Source organism: Pyrus communis, chromosome 15 (genome assembly GCF_041283825.1).
Source record: "Pyrus communis isolate YQ-2024b chromosome 15, ASM4128382v1, whole genome shotgun sequence".
Lineage (NCBI taxonomy): Eukaryota > Viridiplantae > Streptophyta > Magnoliopsida > Rosales > Rosaceae > Pyrus > Pyrus communis.
This window is the reverse complement of record NC_142579.1, coordinates 19,481,490-19,504,763: the sequence shown is the minus strand read 5'-3', so window position 1 is coordinate 19,504,763 and position 23,274 is coordinate 19,481,490. Positions and strand designations below refer to the sequence as shown.

General features: G+C 39.2%; 2 protein-coding genes across 2 annotated transcripts; one reads left to right on the top strand and one right to left on the bottom strand.

The window, feature by feature from the left end:
• The first annotated feature begins 16,843 nt into the window (after positions 1-16,843).
• On the top strand, positions 16,844-18,365 carry LOC137724810 (putative UDP-rhamnose:rhamnosyltransferase 1). The gene has a single exon (XM_068463498.2). It carries the CDS (start codon positions 16,870-16,872, stop codon positions 18,298-18,300), a length of 1,431 nt encoding a protein of 476 aa, XP_068319599.2. The 5' UTR covers positions 16,844-16,869; the 3' UTR covers positions 18,301-18,365.
• A 129-nt stretch (positions 18,366-18,494) lies between these two features.
• Positions 18,495-22,214, bottom strand: LOC137745545 (uncharacterized). Its single transcript, XM_068485506.2, has 6 exons — positions 21,825-22,214; positions 21,647-21,744; positions 20,281-21,095; positions 19,487-19,616; positions 18,860-19,218; positions 18,495-18,777 (listed from the first exon to the last, which is right to left on the bottom strand). Exons 1-6 carry the CDS (start codon positions 22,120-22,122, stop codon positions 18,654-18,656), a joined length of 1,824 nt encoding a protein of 607 aa, XP_068341607.2. The 5' UTR covers positions 22,123-22,214; the 3' UTR covers positions 18,495-18,653.
• Between the last annotated feature and the right edge of the window lie 1,060 nt (positions 22,215-23,274).

The following is a 23,274-nucleotide window of genomic DNA, read 5'->3' as shown; positions in this document are numbered from 1 at the left end:
ACGAATCAAGAGTTCATAACCGGAATTCATCAATTCATATCACATAAATAATCATGGTATTGAAATCACCCCTAGCCAAAAAGGGTTTAGTTCCTCATAACTTTGAAATCAAAGAAACACCTAAACATTCCAACAACTCAAACTTGAATTGTACGAACGTTTAGACGCTCTTCTCTTCCATTCCTCATATTACAAAACAAAGAGAATTGAATTTAAACATTGAAATCAAAGAAACGCGTAAACATTCCAACAACTCAAACGTGAATTGTATGAACGTTTAGGCCCTCTTATCTTCCTCGTTGTTGTAGCACAAGGTCTAAGGTGAGGTTTGGGGAATTATGGAAATGGATGAGGAATGGTGGAATGGGGACTCACGGTTTTGGATTCTAAGGGGAAGTGTTTGTGTTAGTTGTGGTGTGTGAAATGGAGAGATGGAGTTTGGATTCTAAGGGAGACTCACGGCTAAGAGAGAAAGGGATGTGTTTGTGGTGTGTTGTGTATGAAATGAGATGTTAATGAATGAATGAATGCAAGGGTATTTATAGGAGTAGTGGAGGGAACATATGGCTATGTCATTTGTAGGTGAAGTAGGTGGGTGTTGTAGGTGAAGTAGGTGGATGTTGTAGGTGAAGTAGGTGGATGTTGTAGGTGAAGTAGGTGGATGTTGTAGGTGATTATGAGTGATAAGTGATAAGTGTATGATATGTTAAGTGATAAGTGAATGATTATGATAAGTGATAAATGAATGTATGATATGATAAGTGGTGAATGATAAGTGATAAGTGGTGATGATATGTGATAAGTAATGAGTGGTGATGATAAGTATGGAGCATGTGAATTAACTAATGAAGGAAATGCATGTGCAATGACAATGTGTTAGAATGGATGTGTGTTATGCATGCCATGATTGGGATTAGGAAAGGTTTTAAATGTCCTAAAACTAAAGAGAACAAGGTTCCAACACTTTGGTCTTCAATTAGGTCTTCAATTTCGTCCAACACTTTGGCTCCAAGCATAAGCTATCAATCCTTAGCCCAAAAGTGCTCCAAAAGTCTCCAAAATGCATCTTTTTGCTCCTTTAGCCCTTTGGACCTATAAACACACGAAAATAGCTTAAAGTACTAAAATAACTAAAGAAACATAACGTAAATGCACGAGAACAAGCCATTTAAGTCGCATGAATATGCTCCTATCAAATACCCCCACACTTATCTTTTGCTAGTCCTCGAGCAAAACAAAACAACAAAAGAACACGAAACTAGACAAAACGAACAAAACACAACCTACACCTTCCAACAATCGTATCAGGGACTTCCAATGCACATGACAAATTAAAAATCATTATTCTCACTTCTTTACACTTAAGTACATTCTTACTCATAGTCACCACATACTAGTTCACAATTAAGCATTTAAAACCATGTTTTGAATGTAGTAACATGCCTTAGAGAATTCCCTCAATTTCTTACTAGATGTACTCTCGTTTTTCACACAGATTTTCTGACTACACACCCTACACTAGGTATATGTGAGAAGATTGATGTAAACATGTAGACGAACACTCACATATGTTATAATAAGGAAAGCATTTTCTGGAGTTAATAAGCATGTTTAGATATGATCTCATGAATGGAATGCTACTACTTAGACGCGAGAACCAGTGACACCATAAGCCCATACCAAGTTCAAACTCCACAAATTGAAATACACAACACTCAAGATAGAAGTCAAGGGTTGTAACGGGGCTTGGGGTATGTGGATAACAAAGAAGGGATATGGAAAACAAAGGTTTTTAAAGAAATAGTGAGCAAAGCATTTGAATCAACTTAGAATTCACTTTTGAATGAAAACTCAACTTTTGAACAAAAAGGGAGAGTTTAGACAATTTACACCCAGAATTGGTGTTTTGGAACCTTTCTTCAATCACTTATTCTTTCATTTTTTTCTTTTCTCTGTCTTTTTTTTTTTTTTTTTTTTTTTTTTTTTTTTTTTTTTTTGAATCTCAAAACATCAACACTTAAACATTCTCTCCCCCACACTTATTTTTTTTCATAATGTAACTCGAAAGGAATTCAATTAAGTCATGCTCACTATCTTTTAAGAACAAGGGTGGGGATTGTCCTAAACTAGGCTAGGTGAGGAAAATGTGGGTAAACAAAGAATAAAGGCTAAACAAGGCTCAACGGGGTTAAAACTTACAACATATACGAAGTATGGGAAGTAAGGCTATTTGGCTATGGTGGTGGTCACTACACAACTTCTTCTTGAATATGTGTTATGCAAATCAATAACATGCTTTGAATGAAATAGGCATGAGTTCTAGCATTTGGAACTATATGATGAAACGCCTTCTAAGTAGTAACCAAGCAAAGAATAATGAGATCATGCAACGACTTTAGAAAACAAGAAATCACAGATTAAACTCTCCAAAGAACGTTATAGGCTCAAGTCTCTCAGGGTTGTAGCGTTTGTTTGAGTTCCTTCCTTCAAGCATGTTACAAAAACGAATTTTTTTTTTCTTTTATGATTGCATGTGAAGTCATACATTATAACCATAACCAAGCATATACCAAGAGTAAATCATACTTTTCTCTATGTTTATAACTCTTTCTAACCGTCATGCAATTATAAACCAAATCCTTGTCATTGTGTTGGAAGGTATCCTAAGACACAAACACACAAAAACGACTCAAAACACTCTTTTTAGGCTTTTCAAAACAATTTTTTTTTCAAATTTTTATGGTATTTTCGGAGTTATAAAAACAAAACATACTAAAATACTCTAAAACAACTTAAAAACGCCTTAAAACAGTAAGGAACAACATTTGAAGTTATGGGTGATAAAATCTCACGAATTTGTATCAACAACATTAGTTACCCCCCCACACTTAAATCAAACATTGTCCTCAATGTTTTAAGCTTAAAATCACACCAAACAAAAGTAAACATAAAAACAGCAACTAAACATACTAAACATGGCAGAATGTAAATAACAAAGAGAAGAGTTTAGAGACGCAAATCTGGTTGTGGAATGTAAATTCCATCTTCTCCTTGTTGATTTCATTGAGGCTTGATGTTGTTGATTCCACAGGGGTTCCTCCCATCGTTGATTTTCCTTTGTGCTACTCTTGAACTGGGCAGCAGGATTCTTTTGGTCTCCCCCGGAGGTCTGAGCTTTCCCCTTTTATCTGTTTCTTTGTTCAATCTTTGCAGGAGTGGTCCCTTCTCTGGAAGTGTATCAACCGTTGAAGATGACTACTCGAGAGCAACGCTAGGTAAGCAATCAGGAATAGATTCCAGGCAGTTGGCTCCAGATCGGAAGACTGGTTCTAAGTGCCGACTGATTGCTTCTTTTACCTTGCCATGCGAGTAAGAACAAGGACAAAGAAAAATACAGGGAAAGAGCATGATATGAGATACTTTTGCTTTTGACCTTGATGATATGAGATACCTTTGCTTTTGAAGAAGCGGTGAATGAATCAGCACATGTATTTGTTGTGCTGTTTCCTCCTGGGTCATATGTACTCCAGACATCTGGTATCATCTTTGGGGAAGAAGAAAAAATTGAGTAATTCGAAAGGCTTTGCTGGGAGTGCGCCCTCAGAGGTGAGGGAGAGTTGGGCATTTTCTTCAGGTTTGCCCTGCCATAAAAGACGAAGGTCGACATATATAGAGATAATATCAAGTGGTGATACTTTTTACCTTTGTCGACAAACGTTTTGATCCCGCAAATCCGGCTTTTTGAAATAATGGCGCCTCTTCGATCTCTGAACACGCCTCTTCGATTTCTGAGCAGGCGCCCCTTCGATTTCTGAACGACGCCCCTTCGCTTTCTGAACGACACGTGGTAGTGCAGATGCGGCTCCTTTTGACAAAGCTGCACGCGTCTTCTGAAAAGCTGAGAAAGCGTCGCCGAACTTTGCGCTTGTCGGCTAAAGATGTGTAGTTGCGATGATGGCCTCCACGTGTTGTCTGAAAAGAAGAACTCTTTTGACAAAGTTGAACACGTCTTCTGAAAAGCTGAGAAAGCGTCGCCTAAATTACGCCGGAAATTCCGGCTTTTTGAATCGGTGGACGCGTCGCCTTGGCTTCTTATTGAGGTATCGATCACCGCCACAAACACACTCTGAAGATTTCCCATTCTTGAAAATCGTCTCCGGCCCTTCGAAATTTAACTCCATCCACCCATTCTCTTTGAACACTTTTGAAAAAAATGGCAAACTCATCGAACCTTAGCTTAGATTTGAGTCTCAGCAGCGATCCGGTTGCGCCCCGTCAAGGTAATGTATGGCGCCCTTCTTTTTTTTCTTCTAACGGTCCTCTTTCAGGTGAAGACTCTGTGATGCAGGACGCCACAACAGCTACAATAGTAGCTAAAAACCTCCTCACTCCAAAAGATAGTAGGCTGCTGTCAGGACGGTCCGATGAGTTGGCCGTTCAAGAGTCCCTCGCACTTAGTGTTCAGTGTGCGAGTTCTGTGTCCAACATGGGCCAACGCCTGCTTGCTCGCTCCCGTCAGGTGGAATCATTGATGGCGGAGGTGGAAAGTCTTAAGCAAGAGATCAAACTGCTTAAGTACGAGAATAGAAGTTTGCATGTGCTTGCAAACAACTATTCGACGGGCATGAAGAGGAAGCTTGATGAGCTGCAAGAATCCAATGGTCGTATGCAAAGTGACCGTCAAAGGCTTGCGGCTTACTTCCAGAGGCATATTTTTCCTGGGTCATCCAGCGCTTGGCCAAGTATTGAGGCCTGGAATGCTCTAGCTCCGATGCCTTCCGCTCCGATGCCTTCCGCTTCTATGCCTTCCGCTTCTATGCCTTCCGCTTCTGCGCCTCGTAGTGGGGCTTCACGCAAACAACCTTTGTGAAGCTCCACCTTTCTCCATGTTTAGTATCTTTCTTTCTTTTTTTTTTTTTTTTTTTTTTTTTTTTTTTTTTTTTACATAAATAAAATCAAACGGCATGGAATTTATCTTTGAATGGGCGGTGATACTTGAAATGATCCGGTAATAGTTTAAATTCCAGATTGGGTGCCTGAATCATTAACCACATGTTAGTATAAAAGAAAATTGAAATTCGGGGAGGCGGCTTACCTGTGTGCTCCAAAATGAACTCCAGAATAAACACCCCTTCGAAAGTTATGACTTGTCCCGTGTCATAAAATCCAACTTCCTTGGGAATTGTGGTTTCAAATATGTCCTCTTTGATGCCTTCTACATCTTCTCCAGCCACTACCTTCTCTTGAATCATTCTTCTTGGTGTACAAAGTCCTTTGAAGAATTCAACACCATCTAAAACTTGTTGTGTTGCACCAAGAATTTGAATAGCATTTTGCTCCTTTGGGAAGGCTTCCACGATGTCCTTTTTACTCTCTTCTTGGTTGGGAATCAAAAACCTGCTAGGAAAAGGGACATTGGGTGGAATAACATCAGAATAACATGGAATTGGGACGTCCTTACTGGTGGTGGGTGGTTTAGAGGGCTTAGGGGGTTGCGGCAAGGGTTGTTCTACCCTTGCCGTGTGCATGTCTTCTTCCTCCTCCTCAATTAGCAGCTCTTCATCCACTTCTAGGCTATGTTTGGACATTTTTAGGTCAGCTCCAACCTCCATAGCACTTCCCAAAGTGATAGCATTATGGATTTCAAAATCTTCCTTCGAGTTTTCAATAGTTGAGTTGGAAAGTTCACTTTGCTCTTGAATTTGTTTCATGAACTCCATAATCTGCCCAAATTGCTCGTCCAATTTACCCAACTTCTTGTCTTGATTTTGTTCGTCCTGCGTCAAAGAGGTTAGTAATTGAAAATTTTTATCATTATCCATGGACATACTTGAACTTGATTGGAATTGTTGTGGGGGAGGTTGTGGTGGCTGCATAGGTGTTGTATTGAACTCCTCATATGGTTGCCAATATGCTTCTTGTTGAGCCTCCTTGGCTTGATTTTGTGACCCCTGCGCCAAAGAATTTATTTCATTAAGAATTTGAATATAATCTATTGGCGAACTTGAATTTAATTGAGCATATTGCATATGAAGTTGTGGTGGCTGCATAGGTCTTGAATAGAACTCCTCATATGGTTGCCAATATGCTTCACGTTGAACTTGTTGATCTTCCCACCATATAGAGTTTGAATGATCCCTCCAATCTCTTTGTGGACATTGATTGGCTTGAAATCCTTGCCTATATGAAGCACCAAATGTAGGGACACTCTGCATTGTGGTCCTTTCGGCATACGGCAACAATTTAGAAGTAAGATTTGCCAATTGAGCTTGAATGCTAGCAAAATCCATATCTTACTTCTCTAGTACCTAAAATCAAAGAAAGAGAACTAAATCAAATATCAAAAGTAACAACAAACAAAGAAAACAACACTAAGTTAGAAACTAAAACGAAAACAACTAAACCAAAAAAAAGAAAAGAACCAAGGGATTAGCAAAGTTGCTAATCCCCGGCAATGGCGCCAAAATTTGATGCGAGAATTACTTGACACTCAAATTAAACCCTCGTTTGACAATTGTAGTAGAATGGATAAGTGAAGGATCGTTCTAGACCGGGGATTAGGAGGGCTTGCTAAAACCTTCTAAATTGACTTAAAAACATAAAAACACAATATAAAACACTATTTAATGCTCGAAGAAAGCAAAACTAAAAATAAGGAAGATTAAGACTAAGACTTCAACGAAATAGGGGGGAATTGGATTTGGACGAATTTAAACTAAAATGAATACTTGGAAACAAAACAAATTGTAAATATGGATTTGACGGAAATGAATGGATGGGAAGCTAGCTAAGGGTTCTTTCTCTACACATGATATTTATGCATATGAATCAATTTCCAGTTATTCCTTCATTGAATTATGAACGACAATGCCCCAAATTAACCGTGACATCACTAGTTAACCCTCAGATTTTCCTTATATTATTGGATTGGATGGCATCATTCGACAACCCAAAACATTCTCAAAAGTTCCCTACATGTCATCATAATAGAGATACAATCGAAGATCATTAAGAATAATGAAAACCATAAGCATTGACAAAGCATTTGCAACTATGACATCATGTTACTCATGCTAAGAATTAAACTTAACGCGATCGTGACAAGCGACCTTTTACTACTTTCAAGTATAAGTTAGTAACGATTATGTGAAACCTCCTTAAACTTTAGCCACATATTTATGCATGCTAATTAAGTGTCGACCCTCAATCAACAAACACAAATAAGTTAATCATCAAATAGTTAAGCCAATTGCATTCACGAATCAAGAGTTCATAACCGGAATTCATCAATTCATATCACATAAATAATCATGGTATTGAAATCACCCCTAGCCAAAAAGGGTTTAGTTCCTCATAACTTTGAAATCAAAGAAACACCTAAACATTCCAACAACTCAAACTTGAATTGTATGAACGTTTAGGCACTCTTCTCTTCCATTCCTCATATTACAAAACAAAGAGAATTGAATTTAAACATTGAAATCAAAGAAACGCGTAAACATTCCAGCAACTCAAACGTGAATTGTATGAACGTTTAGGCCCTCTTATCTTCCTCGTTGTTGTAGCACAAGGTCTAAGGTGAGGTTTGGGGAATTATGGAAATGGATGAGGAATGGTGGAATGGGGACTCACGGTTTTGGATTCTAAGGGGAAGTGTTTGTGTTAGTTGTGGTGTGTGAAATGGAGAGATGGAGTTTGGATTCTAAGGGAGACTCACGGCTAAGAGAGAAAGGGATGTGTTTGTGGTGTGTTGTGTATGAAATGAGATGTTAATGAATGAATGAATGCAAGGGTATTTATAGGAGTAGTGGAGGGAACATATGGCTATGTTATTTGTAGGTGAAGTAGGTGGGTGTTGTAGGTGAAGTAGGTGGATGTTGTAGGTGAAGTAGGTGGATGTTGTAGGTGATTATGAGTGATAAGTGATAAGTGTATGATATGTTAAGTGATAAGTGAATGATTATGATAAGTGATAAATGAATGTATGATATGATAAGTGGTGAATGATAAGTGATAAGTGGTGATGATATGTGATAAGTAATGAGTGGTGATGATAAGTATGGAGCATGTGAATTAACTAATGAAGGAAATGCATGTGCAATGACAATGTGTTAGAATGGATGTGTGTTATGCATGCCATGATTGGGATTAGGAAAGGTTTTAAATGTCCTAAAACTAAAGAGAACAAGGTTCCAACACTTTGGTCTTCAATTAGGTCTTCAATTTCGTCCAACACTTTGGCTCCAAGCATAAGCTATCCATCCTTAGCCCAAAAGTGCTCCAAAAGTCTCCAAAATGCATCTTTTTGCTCCTTTAGCCCTTTGGACCTATAAACACACGAAAATAGCTTAAAGTACTAAAATAACTAAAGAAACATAACGTAAATGCACGAGAACAAGCCATTTAAGTCGCATGAATATGCTCCTATCACTTATCCTATCATATCTCTAACATTATCCTATCCTATCCTATCCAAATCAGATTGGGACCTAAACCTAGCTACTTAGGGAGAATCAATTACACATTTAAACACCTATTTCAGTTTCTAGAAGACTCATCCATACCAATGCCGCAAATCACCATTCCTTGGAGGTTTAGGAATCACAATCCTTTTCCTACTCCTATATCACATGCCCTAGGCCCTTTAGGATTAGGAAATCTGCCTTAAACACAGTTTCTAGAACACCTAATCCTATCCCTACATGTGTGCCGCACCTAGCCTTCTAGAACTCCCTAAATCCTAGCCGAATTCCCTATTCCAAATCCCACTTAATTTCTGCCTTGAGTTAACCTTGTTCCAATGGGTTTAGGCAATCCTTTTCCTACACTAAGTGTGCCAAAACTAGCCTATATAAACAGCCCTGCCATGCCATTTAATCACCACCACCCTTCACACAACATTCATACACTCCTCCAGAAATCAATCCTTTGCCGTGACCTTGCATTCACCCATCCATCATTCCCCTACTTCCATACATCCATCCCAACCTCCATACACCACCATAACCCCTTGCCGCACCACCATACATACCTAAACCCATCCAAAACCCAGAAAATCATCCACAAACTCACCACAGACCCTTGTGCCGTGACCTAGCAAAGAGGAGGAGAAGGAAGACCAAGCCTTGGGCGTTTGTACATTCAAGTGGAGTGTTGGACGTTTTTAGGTGTAATCTATCCTTTATTGTTAATGTTTAAATCTATATTGCTTTGTTTTGTCATGAACATGAGAGGCTAAACTCGTTTTAGCCTAGGGATGCTTTGAAACCATGATTACATTTATAATATGAGTTGATTAAGTCCAGTTGTGATTTCATAAATTATGAACGCAATTTACTTAACCGTTTGATGGATAACTTATTCTTGTATGGTTATTAGGGAGGCCTACTTAATTTGCATGCTTGAATTTGGGGCTAGAATATAAGGGTGTTTCACATAATCGTTACAAACTTATATTCACAAGTAGTTAAGGTTGTTTTCACAATCATGTTAAGTAAATTCCTAGCATGCGTATCATGATGTCATAGTTACAAGTGCTTTGTCAATACTTATGAATTCCATTGAACGTAATGATCTTTGACCGTATCTCTATTATGATGTCATGTAGGGGACTTTTGAAGAATGCTTTGGGTTGTCGTATGATGTCATCCAATCCAATAACTTAAGGGAAATCTGGGGGTTAATTAGTGATGTCACGGTTAATCTGGGGTATTGAGGTTCATGGTTGATCGGAAAAGCAACTGGAAATCAATTTATGTTAGAAAGTATCATGTGTGGAGAAGTATCCCTTGGCTATCCCATCATCCATTAGTTTTTCTAAAATTCGTTAAAAATCTGTTTTAAAGTTTTAAGTTACTTGTTTTCTTTTAAATTCGTACAAAATCAAAACCCCATTTCTTATTTGTTCCAAATCTGTCCAAAAGAGTCTTTTTGAGTCTTTAGAGTCAAAACCAAGTGTATTTTCGTCCAAATTAAGTCCTAGAGTCTAAATTGAGTCTTTTTGGTTGTTTTAAGTTGTTTTGAGTCTTTTAAAGTTTGTTTTGAGTCATACAAGTTAGTAAGAGTCTTGTGAGTCTATTTAAAGTGTTTTAAAACATATTTTTACATCTTTGAGTCAATTTTCATTAGGTTAGCAATCCCTCCTAATCCCCGGCCTAGAACGATCCCTACTTATATCTATACTACGATTGTTAAAAAGAGGGTTTAATTTGTGTGCTTATATAATTCGCATCAGCAAGCTGGTATTGGCCATTTTTCCGTCGAGGCCTAGACGACCGAAACGGGAAGAGAGACGTGAGGATCGGCCGCTCCTATAGTCTGGCTGGAGATAACGTGAATTTCCCATTCTCCCCTTTTCGCCAATTTCTTCACACGTTTTGGGGGTCCAGGAGCTTCACCTGCCGTCTCGGTGTCTTGGCGAAGCCGTTTGCTTAGCAAGGCTTGCGCGGCGGCTTTGGTTTTCTTAGAAGAAAGGACCGACTTCTTCTTGGTAGCGGCTGCAACAATCACATCTGTCTTTTTTAGTGCTTGATTGCCTAAAGAAACCAAAGCAAGTCAGCAAAAGTTAAGTACTTGAACTAAAGCAAGTCAACAAAGTTGAGTTAAGTATTTGAAGAATGAAGGTAGACAAACAAATACCTTGAGCTGTTTCTTTAGGTGTAGGGGCGGAAGTCTTCTTTGAGCGGTCGTCAAATATTTTCTCGATAACATTTTCGACTGGCGCGTCGAAAAAGTCTTGAGTATTCGCGACCCACCAGTCAATGAAAGTGGCAGTATTGAGAGTCTTAGGGACATTCGGCCGAAGGCGGAATTTCTTGCACTTTTCTTGAAATTCTTGTTCAGCCTTCCTGCATTCTTTTTTCGAATAACCGGAAAGGCGTCCTCGGCTCAGGAGAGAACGGGAGGTTTGTATAGGTAGTAGGCAGCCTTGAAAGTAACCAAGTTGCCGCGCAGTGAAGTGGGGTTGGTAGATTTCCCAACCTGCACGTTTGGCATCACAGCCGAAATAGAGGTCGTGAGTTAGAACAAACGACCCCTAGCTCTTTCGAATGTCAGCGTCTTCAGCTTTATCCCATGTTGAGGATTGGAGCTTGATAGAAGGGGGTATTCTTGATGACGGCAGATCAAAAACTCGTCATCAGAGAGGTCTTCTAGGCCGAAAATGTATTTAAAGACTTCTTCGGCCGAATGAGGAAGAGTGAGTCTAGAGCCCAATTGAAGACCTAATGCTTCGATGGGTACGAAGTTGGGGGTTTCTGGCCTGAGGGTGGCGAAATAAACTTGCAGCCATAATTGAAAAACCCAGAGTGGGCCGGCCTGGTGTGGGTCAATCTTGTTAACCATCGTCTCGGCCAAACACCAAGTAAGCCAGGTAAGGATAGCCAAGTTGAAAGCCAAGACATGACCACTGGCCAATGCTTCAGCAACCGGCATGTTCTCGACCAAACATTTATTTGATTTGGTACAACAAATTCATTTGTTGTACCAATAGAAGAGGAAGGAAGTTCCTCTTTCCTGAGGTTTTCTTCGCCTCGGCCAGCGAAATGTTGAATAAGGGTGTTGTAGTTGAAGAAGTTCTTGTGCAATTTCTGAACTTCTTCTATTAGGAGCTCTTAATTTTTCTTCCTCAGTGATTCGACGACACATTCGTCGAATAGCATCTTGAGGTCGAGGTTGGATGGACACCCAAAGAGAAAAACGTTAATCGGGAGGCCCGAAGGGGTGGTCCTGAGAATGACTAAGATATCAAGAATGGTGGGACCAATGGGGTCGAGTGGAAGGACCATAGTATTGATGGCCGAGCACCAAAAGCTTAGAGCTGCCATAAGAAGCTCTTTGTCCATGACGATCTTAATGGTCGAGAGCCTGATGGAGTCATAAATACCAAGAACCCTCCATTCTTTATTGAAGAACTTCTCCATCCTTTCAACCCAGACCGCTGTGGTGAAGGCTAAGCCCCTTGGAGTTTAGTCGATTCCCACTTCGACCAATCAAAACCTTGACGCATGGGTGCCAGGTAGTGATCTTTGAGAAGGTTGGTAATGGACGCCGGGACGTTGTCTTTGAAAAGTGGTCCCAAGATCTAATGGGAGGCGCTTGAGTCACCTTCAAATCGTAGGTTTTTGATGGCACTCCGGTCAATAAAGTCCCGGCACTTGGCACATTTGTCGGAGAGCTTAGAAATAAAGGTGTTGGAAGCCATTGTGGAGAACTTGACGGATTTATAGGATGAGAATTTCTGGGTTTTCTAGGATTTAAAAGACAAATGGCGAGAGGATTTTCAAGGTTTCTGGAAGCGTAAAATGTAAATGGAAGGGATTCAGGGAATCTTGGGGATATGATCAAGGTTTTCGTGGTTTGAGGACGCATGATTGCGTGTTACGGCAGATTTAATGCATTAATATGGAAGAGACGATTTGGCTAACACATGTTTTTTAGGGTCATGATTAAGGGCTGCTATGTTAACCAAGAGATTGACACGCGACAAGACGTGCAGAGGAATTCAGATCATGCGATCGTGCTTCATAAATGTGCTCGATGGATGGGATGTGTGAGGCTTTTCATTATCCCGTAGTTATCTCGTAGGGTTCACTTCTTAAAGGTCGAAAATCAGCTAAGGGATTCTAGGTCGAAGACCTCAGAAGCGAGGGGGCAATGTTTGGGCCCAAAATAATATTATTAGGCTGAACGTAGGTTTATGTTCGACCCAAAGTTTTCCTAAATGTACTGTGGGCTGCCTGGTGGTCCTAGGTCGTTCAAAGAAGGTGGTCGAGTCCTATTGCAAGAATGAGTGATTTGGATGAGTGGATGGGTCGAAGTCCCAGTACGATAAGAGGTTTTAATACAATATGGATTCTCGGCCGGAAATGAATACGACTTGAAAAGGGGGTGAGTTTAAAGTCCTAATAGGAGTAGGATTGGTCGAGATGAGGTTGGATCAGAATAAGAAGTCCTAATATGAATATGGTTTCAACTCGATCTTAAGGAGGATTTGCTGCTATAAATAGAGAGCAGAGTGCATCATTCGAGCTCCCTCCAATTCAACACACAACTGCCCTGCGCAAACCTCTCAAACATCTTGAGATTTTTATTTTTTTTTTTCTACCGACATATCTTCAGTTTGGATAAACAACACTGTGAAGGCAACTGATGAACATCTTTAGTTTGGATAAACAACACTGCGTCGAGGCCGACTGGTTACTTATCCAAGTCTCGGTTGAGAAGGGTTTCCGAATCTTTGTTGGTAGAGGTCATCTTATTAGCCTTCTCGGCGAATTAAGGTGTTATGAGTTACGACATTCGGCACATTGAACGTCGAGTGATTTTATGATTGGATACTCACAAGTGAGTTTTAGAGTTCGGCATTCTGACGGCCGAACCACATTTACCATCAAGACATACATCTCTTTTGAGTACTTGTGTCCATATAGTCTGGTGTCGATTCAACGTGCTTATACTCTTACGAATATAATCACTGTGACTGAATTCGGCGCCGATGATTCGTGAACTTTGCAGAACTAGCAACCTTGTCTTCAGGCTTGAGAACCCGAAGGCCGATACTTGTTCCTTCCTTGGCCGTAATTGCAAGATCAAGAAGTCAGTAACGCGCTCAACGTGACATCAACAAATTGTACTCCTCCGCCAAGCTCGATCGACGAGTTGGCACGCCCCGCATCAACCGAATGACATAGTTAGCTCATTAGTTACTCAGCCTGTGCGGCACATAGGCTTTGTAATTTTTAGGGCCAACACCCACTGATATATATATATATATATATATATATATTAATTTTAATTGGCCAAAATGACGTCGTTATGGACCAGGTTACTTTATAAAAAGAAAAAAGGCAGGCAAGTAACAGCTAAAAAGAAAAGAAAAAAAAGTAAACTCGCTAGTTGTAGCAAATCCCAAACTCAGTTCCAATTCCAATTCTCGAATTCCAATCCCACTAAACTCAATCTGTAACACCCAACTCCTACCACCCCACTCCGGCGATCATTTCAACGACCACCTAAATTTCATCTTCAAATTCCAAAGTAAGTTCTTCATAACTTATTCAAATTAAATTTCTAATTGTTTTAATGAATTGGTTGAAAATTTGTTTCTTTTAATGAATTGGATCATGTATGGTTTTTATTTAGATTAATTGATATTTGTGTTTTAGACTTTTAGTATCTGTATTGATAAATTGATGCATATTTTTACTTAAACTATTGAATGAGTTGAGTTTTGTGTCAGGAGTTGGTTTGTATGATTTTATAATTATGTGTATTTGCTAATTACATTGGCTTTAATTCTATTGATTGCTACTACTTCAGTAAAGAAAGCTTTTTCCTCTATGAACATTAGATAATCTATAATAAATCTATAATGCATCGTTTTCAAAACATGAAAGCGTGTTACGGACAATTGTATCTTGTATTGTTATTTGTTATAAATTATGTATGGTGGAACTATGGTTTAATTTTTAAGATTATTATATGTCTAAAAAATATTTATAAACTTATACGTATGACCATCGGAATAATGTGTCCTGAATCCGCATCTGCTGCGGTCACTCCAGTATGGTGCCTATTTCGACATATCATCTATTGGTGGGTTGGTTTATGGGTGTTGATCAAGTAAATTGAAAGTCTCAAGCAGCTCTCTATATACAAACTCCTTCAAAAAGTCTAAAAGAGAGGCGCGGACAAATATTGACCATCATAAACTTTATGGAATCGCAAACACATGGTTCAGAAAATTTTATTTCAACTCATATAAATTTATTCTGCACTCAACTTACTTTATACATCCAAATTATATTTTAGTTAAACTATCACACTCTGATTTTGAAGATACGTTCAGCATCGGCACATGATGTCACCACATACCCATTCAACCTTCATGTCTCACCTCCGAGACATGACCAAAACACATTTAAAGATTCAACCATGCAAAAACTTTTCTTTTATATGGCTGCGTCAAGCCTTTCGTAGTTCTCCATTCATTAGACTCCTCCGTGAATGCCTGGGACTTTAAAGGTCGTCGATATGTCGAGTTGCCCCTTGATTTTCGCCTCCCAAAACCTAGGGCCAAAGTGACTGTCCTAGAGACCTAATTAGAATATTTAAAGGTCTATCCTAGAAACCTAACTAGAATATTTGAACTATGGAAAAACTTGTGTTTCTTTGTTCCTCTTTCTCTCTTTCCAAAACCTTCTTATAAAGTGGTTGAGAAAAGGATACAATGCCTAAAACGCTCATAAAAATCTCGAGCATATTTCAATCTAAATATCTCTTGATTTTCATCTAATTATCACATAAATAATTAGGAGGTTTAATACCCATATGGTGGAATATCTTTGATTTATCCTATAAGTATGAACTTACCAATCGAATAAAAATTGTAAAAAAAAAACTTCTTTTTTTTTTTTTTTTTTTTTTTCCGTTTGTTTTCAGGATCCATAGTTGTCACTACGTTCTTCCATTTTGCTATTTGAGTATAGTTTCAAAGAAGCTTGAGTAGAGTTTCAGACAAAGTGAAGTTCTTCATTCTGCTATTTGAGTAGAGTTTCAAACAAGCTTGAGAGGAGTTTCAGAGAAGCAAGACGAAGTGAAGTTTAGATAAGCACGATAAAGTGACAACAATAGCAAAGTTTATCAATCATTTGGTTATCATGTTTTTTGTTTCAAAAACTTGTTAGTGTAATTGTTTTTTTAAGAAACCACTAATGGCGTGTTTATCAATCGAGATTGGAATAGAGAGAAATAGAATTGTACTCTTCGCAATGCTAACGTTTACTAGCAAATGGGGAATCATAATTTCTGTGGAGACCACCAAATATTAGGAAATTGGATTACCTCTATAGAGGTGGTATTTAAATTTCGAGTAGAACGTTCCATCAGGAGTCAAAATTTTCTACCCAAAATACCCATGTATATTCCTGCCCCTTCATATTTGTTTCCCTCACAGCACGAACCACCCAACCTTTGTGATTTGGAATGATGCCGCAACGACGAATGTGTTCCGAAGTGTGGGTACTATGTACTGGGGATGGGAGTTTGTTAAAATTTTGTTGAGCGTTTTCGTCAAGTGGCTGCAGAAAAAGATGGGGAAGTGAGGGGAAGAGAGAGAAAATGGAGTAAAATTTTATCTAATAGGCTTTAGGGTTATTAAGAGGTTTTTTTTTTTTTTTTTTTGGGTCAAACGATCGATTTTGTTATATTAGATGTTAGATTTTTGAATCCAAGTCATCATGCAAGTGTTCAAAACCTTTCTACCACTATGGTAAAATGTCACTTGCAGGATGATTAAGAGTTAGAAGCAAATAAAAAATGATTCTTTTATGTCAAATTTGAACAAATCTACGTGTAAAGGGGCTTCTACATACGTCTAGAGTTTCCTCTAAACATGTGAATTAGTAAACAGTTTATATAGATCAATGTCTTTTCTACTCCAATTCCAGACAACTTTACTAAACAATTTTAACGGAAATATAATTCTGATTGCTGCTCAATTCAATTCCTCCTCAATTAAATTCCTCTCAATCTGATTACCGATTAGTAGACAAGCCACAAGTCCTTTGTGGTATATATATATGGGTATAACAGTCATTTACACATTTAAAAATCAATATGATGACTTGTTCCACGGTCTCAAAGGCTATAGGACAAAAAAAAAAAGAGTAAGACCCAGTACCTAGCAACTCTCCTGCCGAACGCCGCCGGAGAATTACTAGTTTTTGAAAAGTAAATGACAACAACAACGTATTGACGATCGAGTATTATAATACCATGCATGTACAATTAGCTTATTTATAAGAGGCAAATGTGAACCTCCGGATGAGCTCAAACCCTCAAACCCTCAAACCCTCAAACCCTACTACAATGAGCTCCTTAACTGAACCTGAACTTATTACTAGCAAGAAGCTTCTTCACATAGCCTTGTTTCCATGGCTTGCTTTTGGTCACATAATACCCGCTCTTGAGGTCGCCAAGCACATAGCTCAAAGAGGCCACAAGGTCTCCTTCATATCCACTCCAAGAAACATCCAACGCCTCCCGAAAATCCCACCAAACTTGACCCCTTTGATCGACTTGGTCCAAATCCCGCTTCCCCGTGTCGAAAACCTCCCGGAGAACGCCGAGGCCACCATGGACGTGCCATATGACTTAATTCCGTACCTCAAATTGGCACACGATGGACTCGAGCAAGGTATTACCAGTTTCCTACAAACTCACACTCCGGATTGGATTATTTACGATTTTGCTCCTTACTGGTTACCACCAATAGCTTCCAACTTAGGAATTTCGCGAGCTATGTTTGGGGGCTTCAACATGTACACCGCATGTGCTTTCGGACCAACACTACCGGATGTACTAGGTCGCTATAGTCCTAGAACACTACCCGAACATTTTACTGTCCCGCCCGAATGGGTCCCCTTCCCTTCAAAACTATTTTTTAGGCTTTTCGAAGCCAAAAAATTGTTTGACGCTTTGGAACATAATGCTTCCGGCATTAGCGATTGGTTTCGTATGAAGTCAGCGGTCGAAGGTTCCCAAGTATGCCTCTTTCGGAGTTGTAGAGAAATTGAGGGGGACTGGCTCGATTTGGTTCCAGAGCTTTACCGCAAGCCTGCGATTCCAGTGGGCTTGTTGCCACCCTCGGTGCAAGATACTGAAGACAAAGAAGATAGCAGTTGGTCCATAGTTTGTGAGTGGCTGGACAAGCAAGAGAGAGCTACTGTGGTGTACGTTGCACTTGGGAGCGAGATTAATCCTACTCAAGAAGAGTTCACCGAATTGGCTCTTGGGTTGGAACTATCTGGGTTGCCATTCTTTTGGGCTCTTAGGACGCCGAATGGATCAACGGTCGGTAATTCGGTGAAGTTGCCGGATGAGTTCGAGGATCGAAACAAGGGTCGCGGGCTGGTCTGGAGAACTTGGGCTCCTCAACGCCAAATCTTGGCTCACAAGGCAGTTGGGGGATTCTTGACTCACTGCGGTTGGAGTTCGCTCATAGAGGGCCTACACTCTGGAATTCCTCTTATTATGTTCCCCTTTATATATGACCAAGGGCTGAATGCTAGGTTGTGGGACAGGAAGGTCGGAATTGAGGTACCAAGAAACGACGAAGATGGATCGTTTACGAAGAATGCGGTGGCCGAGTCGCTGAATTTGGTTATGGTGGATGAGGAAGGGAAGGTTTACAGGGATGGAGCCAAAGAATATAGTGCTGTAATTGGAGACAAGGACCTCCATGATAGATACATGGACAAATGCGTTGAGTATTTTGAAAAGAATGTACATAAGGTTTGAATGCTTTTGTATTATCCCTTTGTATCTTCTGATGTTTATTTAAGTAATTGTGTTTTTATCATAAATTTTGGTCATTCATGTTTTGCCTTGCATATCAATGTTTTCCCTGCCGTTAAGTTCCATTAGAAATTTCGTTAGTGTGTTGATGTGGCAAGCGGGGGACCAATAGAAGTAATCACATTGCGCCGTGTGGATGAAACTAAAAAATAAGTAGTGTCACCAAACTATATATGCATCAAGCAACAGTCAGCATACAAAATGAGGTTTTACAACAGATGTAAGAGGCACAAGATCAGAACAGGTAGCAAGCACAGAAGGGAGGAGTTTATACTGACTGTTAAGATGCAGGCAAGTTATTTACTTGAGGGAGAGGTCAGCCTATTTTCGTCCGAGTCGTGCTTTGATGAAGTATCTCCACCCATCAATTCCTGGAATCCTTCAACCTTCACGGGTGGAGCCCTCAGAACACTCATGTTCCTGCACACGTGAGAGAGTTCCATAAAGTCAGTGAAGCATTACTCGTATGGATAAGCAATAATTGTATTCAGATTTTCCTTACTGCGCTTGGATTTGAGGAATTTGGGAAGCCATCTGTCTAAATTGATTTCCCGACTGAGCATGGGCATTTGACATTGTAAGGTTCGACGTTGGAGGAACTTGCTGCTGCCTAAACTGCACCTGTGGATGTCTGCTATTGAAACTGTTGAAGGCATTACCATCCATGGGTAACTCTGATGGGGCTTCAATCTTGACCTGTACCATTGGTCTTTCCTTATCCGTATCCATACCTGCTCGAGGAGTGGATGGTTGACATCTTCGCATTCTTTCTAACTGCTGCCGTTGCTGAAAAGGCACATTTTTTGAATGGGCAATTTGTTGCATCTGCGGATGCATTTGTCGAGACATCTGTTGGTTCACCTAACAATGTAATAAAATATACCATTGTTAATGATGTCATACTATGCAGAGATCAACTTTTTTTTTTTTTTTTTTTCCTGAAAATAGATCAGCTTTTGGAAACTACAATGCCCCTACAACTCCATAAACTTAAGAAGCTATATGGGAAACTGAGGGGGTATGTACAGCACCCCCACAAATAAACCATTAACCATCCATAAATAAATTATATACAAGGATCAGGATCAAAACGTAAATTTATTAAGGAAACATTTGAAATTATCAATACTTGTTGGGGTAGTCGAATGAGATTCTGGTGCTGTGACTGCAACTGAGACTGGATTCCGTGAATTTGCTGCTGAGTTTGCTGAATATTCCTGGAGCCGTCTTTGACTTGCTCCACTAGAGAGCCAAAATTACTTGTGGAAGAAACAAAAACACGTAAGTAATGGATTACACTAGAAACTTGAATTATTAGATGTGACTAACTTGCACAAACACAACAATGTTGATAATGAAAGTGAAGAGTTTAAACTGAAAGTCCAAACCTAACATCCTCAGATTTTGCAATGCCAGTCTCAAAGTCACAGACAAACCCATTCTTAAAATTATGTTAACAGTCATAATGTGCCCTTCTATTGCTCATTCACTTGTGCTTAAAAGATAACAATCACATTAACATTTACGGGGCATCTTCCATTATGAGATTATTTGTTAAGATGAGTGTCTGCAGCAAATTTTTCAAAGAGAATACTCTTACAAAGGTAATAAACACCCTGGAAGCAGTTCATTTATTCATTAATCCAGAGCCTACAATGTAGAAGTATATTCATGAAGGTTACAACTAGTAGGTCTCTACCCAACATCACGAGTGCATAAAATACTGTAGAAACATAACATCAAACTATTTTGATCAATCATTTTCCTTTTTGTCTAACCCATGAAAATTCATACCCGCTTAAGTAAAAGATCATAATTAAAATATTAACAAATGAACCAACAATGCGACAGTAATTTATAAGAAACTACAATTAGATACTCAACAAAAAGGAGAAAAGTATAAACTTAGATCCGTAAACTCACCCATATCCCACAGTTTGAAGGAACATCTTTAGTTGTTCAAGCGCTGAGCACTGCTTTCTGTAACTATCAGCAAGAAGTTTCAAGCTGCCACCCAATTTCTGGATATGGCAGCTCAGTAACTTGGAGAAAACATCAATTGGAACTTCTGTAGTACCTTCAAACCCGATACTTATCATCATCCTAGCTACTACCATTTTAGATAACTGTGTTGCTTGCTCTTGACTAAGACATTTTTTGTTCCCTCCAAAAGCATTTTTTCCACGGTGTATGATTCCTCGTTCCATGCTGAGGTATTCAGGCCTGATGCCAAGCCTCTCAAGCATAACGGGACTCCTAGTCATTATCTGAGGCAATGTATCAAGAACTCCAAAACATTCCATTTTTAGGTTGTCATCCACTCTATTCAAAGGTGGAAGTGCACTATCGGGAACACAGTTGAACGTAAACATTGTTTCTGGGAAAAAAGATGTTTCACTATCAATTGAGTTACTACCATCTAAAAGGGAATTTGGATTCAAGTGTGATGCATCTTGGATGGGATTTCCAAATCCCATATACGGATCTTCTTTGAAAGTTACGCGTCTTTTCTTATGCCTCTCAAGAAGTTTAAGGTAAGCAGACATCTCCTCCGGAGTACGTTTCTCTGATTCTCGCTCCCCTGATGACAACCTAGACGATTTGCCCATTCTATATCTCTCAATAAACTGATTATACCATGTCGCAGACAGCTCATCATTTTTTAATCTCAATGGTATGTTATCAATTTCAGATTCTCCATATCTTGATCCAGCACCAAAAGCTGCTTTAGATTGAGTCTGCAAACACAGTAATAAACTATAGTTATATAAGAACTCTCCACAGTTCAACTTCTAACTTTTTTTGCTCACTTTCCTACAAAATTTCTTTTGACACAAATGCATCAGTGTAGCTCAATTTATAAATGACATCACTAGGTTGGACTAGAATGTTAGATTCTAGAGTTCATATTGTTCGGGATCCAGCACTAAATAAACTTCACCAACTGAATTGGCACATTTTGCTAAACAAAGAGGAGATAACCAGCAATGCAGCCATAGGAATTCTGCGAGATGAAATCTGAGGACCTTTTTGGTTTATACACCCATTTCCATTGAACTCTCAGTAGCCAAGTATTTGAAACATATGAAAAAAAATGTGGAATGTGTAAGTAAACCAATGAGACTTAATTCCGCATTTTCATTAAAGGATTCCATACATATACTTCACATAATGTAGAATTATAACGAAACTACAAAAAATGCATAAACATACCTAATCCATTTAATAATTTCAATTTACCAAATACATCACATTCATGGTACAATCGACGAAAGCTCCAAAATCATACCTTGGACGGCACCAAAGCGTCACGTTGTTGAACTTGAACCCCATCCTGAGACGAATTCTCCAGAGTGAAGTAGACGTCGTCAGGGTGGAGCTGCAAATCTGCAACCAAAAACAGTGGCATCGATCAGAAGCAATTAAATTAAGCCGAAACGAAAGCAATGAGCGACTCAGAAACTCACAAATGGGATTGAGCTTGGAAACAGCGATTGAAGCAGAAGAGGTGGAAGAAAAGTTGGAATTGGGGCGGAGGAAGAGGGAAACGCAGGCCTTGTCGAAAAGAAGAGCTCGAGCGCGGAGTTGGAGATGGAGGGGAGCCTTAGATTTGGAGTCCATGAAGGCTTCCCAGGTTGAAGGGGAATTGAGGAAGGGGGCGAAGTGGGCGTAAGTGGAATCGCCGAGCCATGTGCGCCAGACGTTGCAGGATTCGAGTTTACAGGCGAGCTCATAACCACGACCGTCGTCCCCGAGTAGAGCCATTTGGGGGAAAGGAGGGAGAGGGAGGGACGACTTGGATGCGGTGGTGGGGACTCGAGAAATTTACTTTTTTTATTTTTTTTTATTTCATATTTAAATTTTTTTTTATAAGGTAAATGCATTAAAGAACAAAACTTCTAGAACAACTTGTTCCAGCACGTCAAGATGAAAAGCAGGACGAGCAACTTTAGGAAACAGTGGTCCCAAAAGTGAAGGGTTAAACATTGAGAATCAAGACCCTCTCCAGATGCTCTTTGTGAGTATTTTGGAGATTTTGTAATCACGTTTATTCGTCGTGCATCGTACGGTCAGTTTTCGTCAGATACTATTTATATTCAATTTTAAATAAAAAAAATTTACAATAATTTCTGACCGTACGATATACGATGAACGGACGTGATTGGTGAATCTCCGAGATTCTCACAAAGAGAATCCGAAGAGGATCCTCATTCAAAAATAGATAGGCCGAAATGAGCTAACGCATCCGCCACAAAGTTAGTTTCCCTGAAAATATGCTTCCACTCCACAGAAAGGAACTCACAAGCTAGAATCTAAATGTCGTGCACGATGGAATGGATATGACAGGGAATATTAAGGGCTCGTTCAAGATATGCGGGTCGACTATGATGAATCATACTGTTTAGTTACGTAATAAGTACGAATAAAAAAAATTTAAAATCTAAAACTTATTTTAAACTAATAATCAGAGTCACTAATGACTACTCGCTCATCACAGAAATCAGCTACATACTAAGTCCTAAAGAGGCGTAAAACAGAAAGTATGAGTGGGCAAATATAAGGATTTATTAAAACACCTTTGTTTTTTCACAACATAAAAACTCATTGCTGTAAAATCTGTATAGTTTTCAAAATCATACTATGTATAAGTATGAAAACCAAGTATCAGTATAAAATAATTCTTCTAAGAATACGAGTAAACCACACATATCTCAATAACAATATAACATACTCATCAAAATTGTGCTTACATATGAGTCCTTGCAGAAAGTAGCTACATTAACATGCTATGTGTAATAATCTACTTGAGTACTACATATACGTGAAGATGGCGCTAAGCACGTCAAATATGAGTCATAGATGCAAAAGCAATTAGTTCGAGTACCTGTAATGGATCCAATGTGAGCATTACGGTAC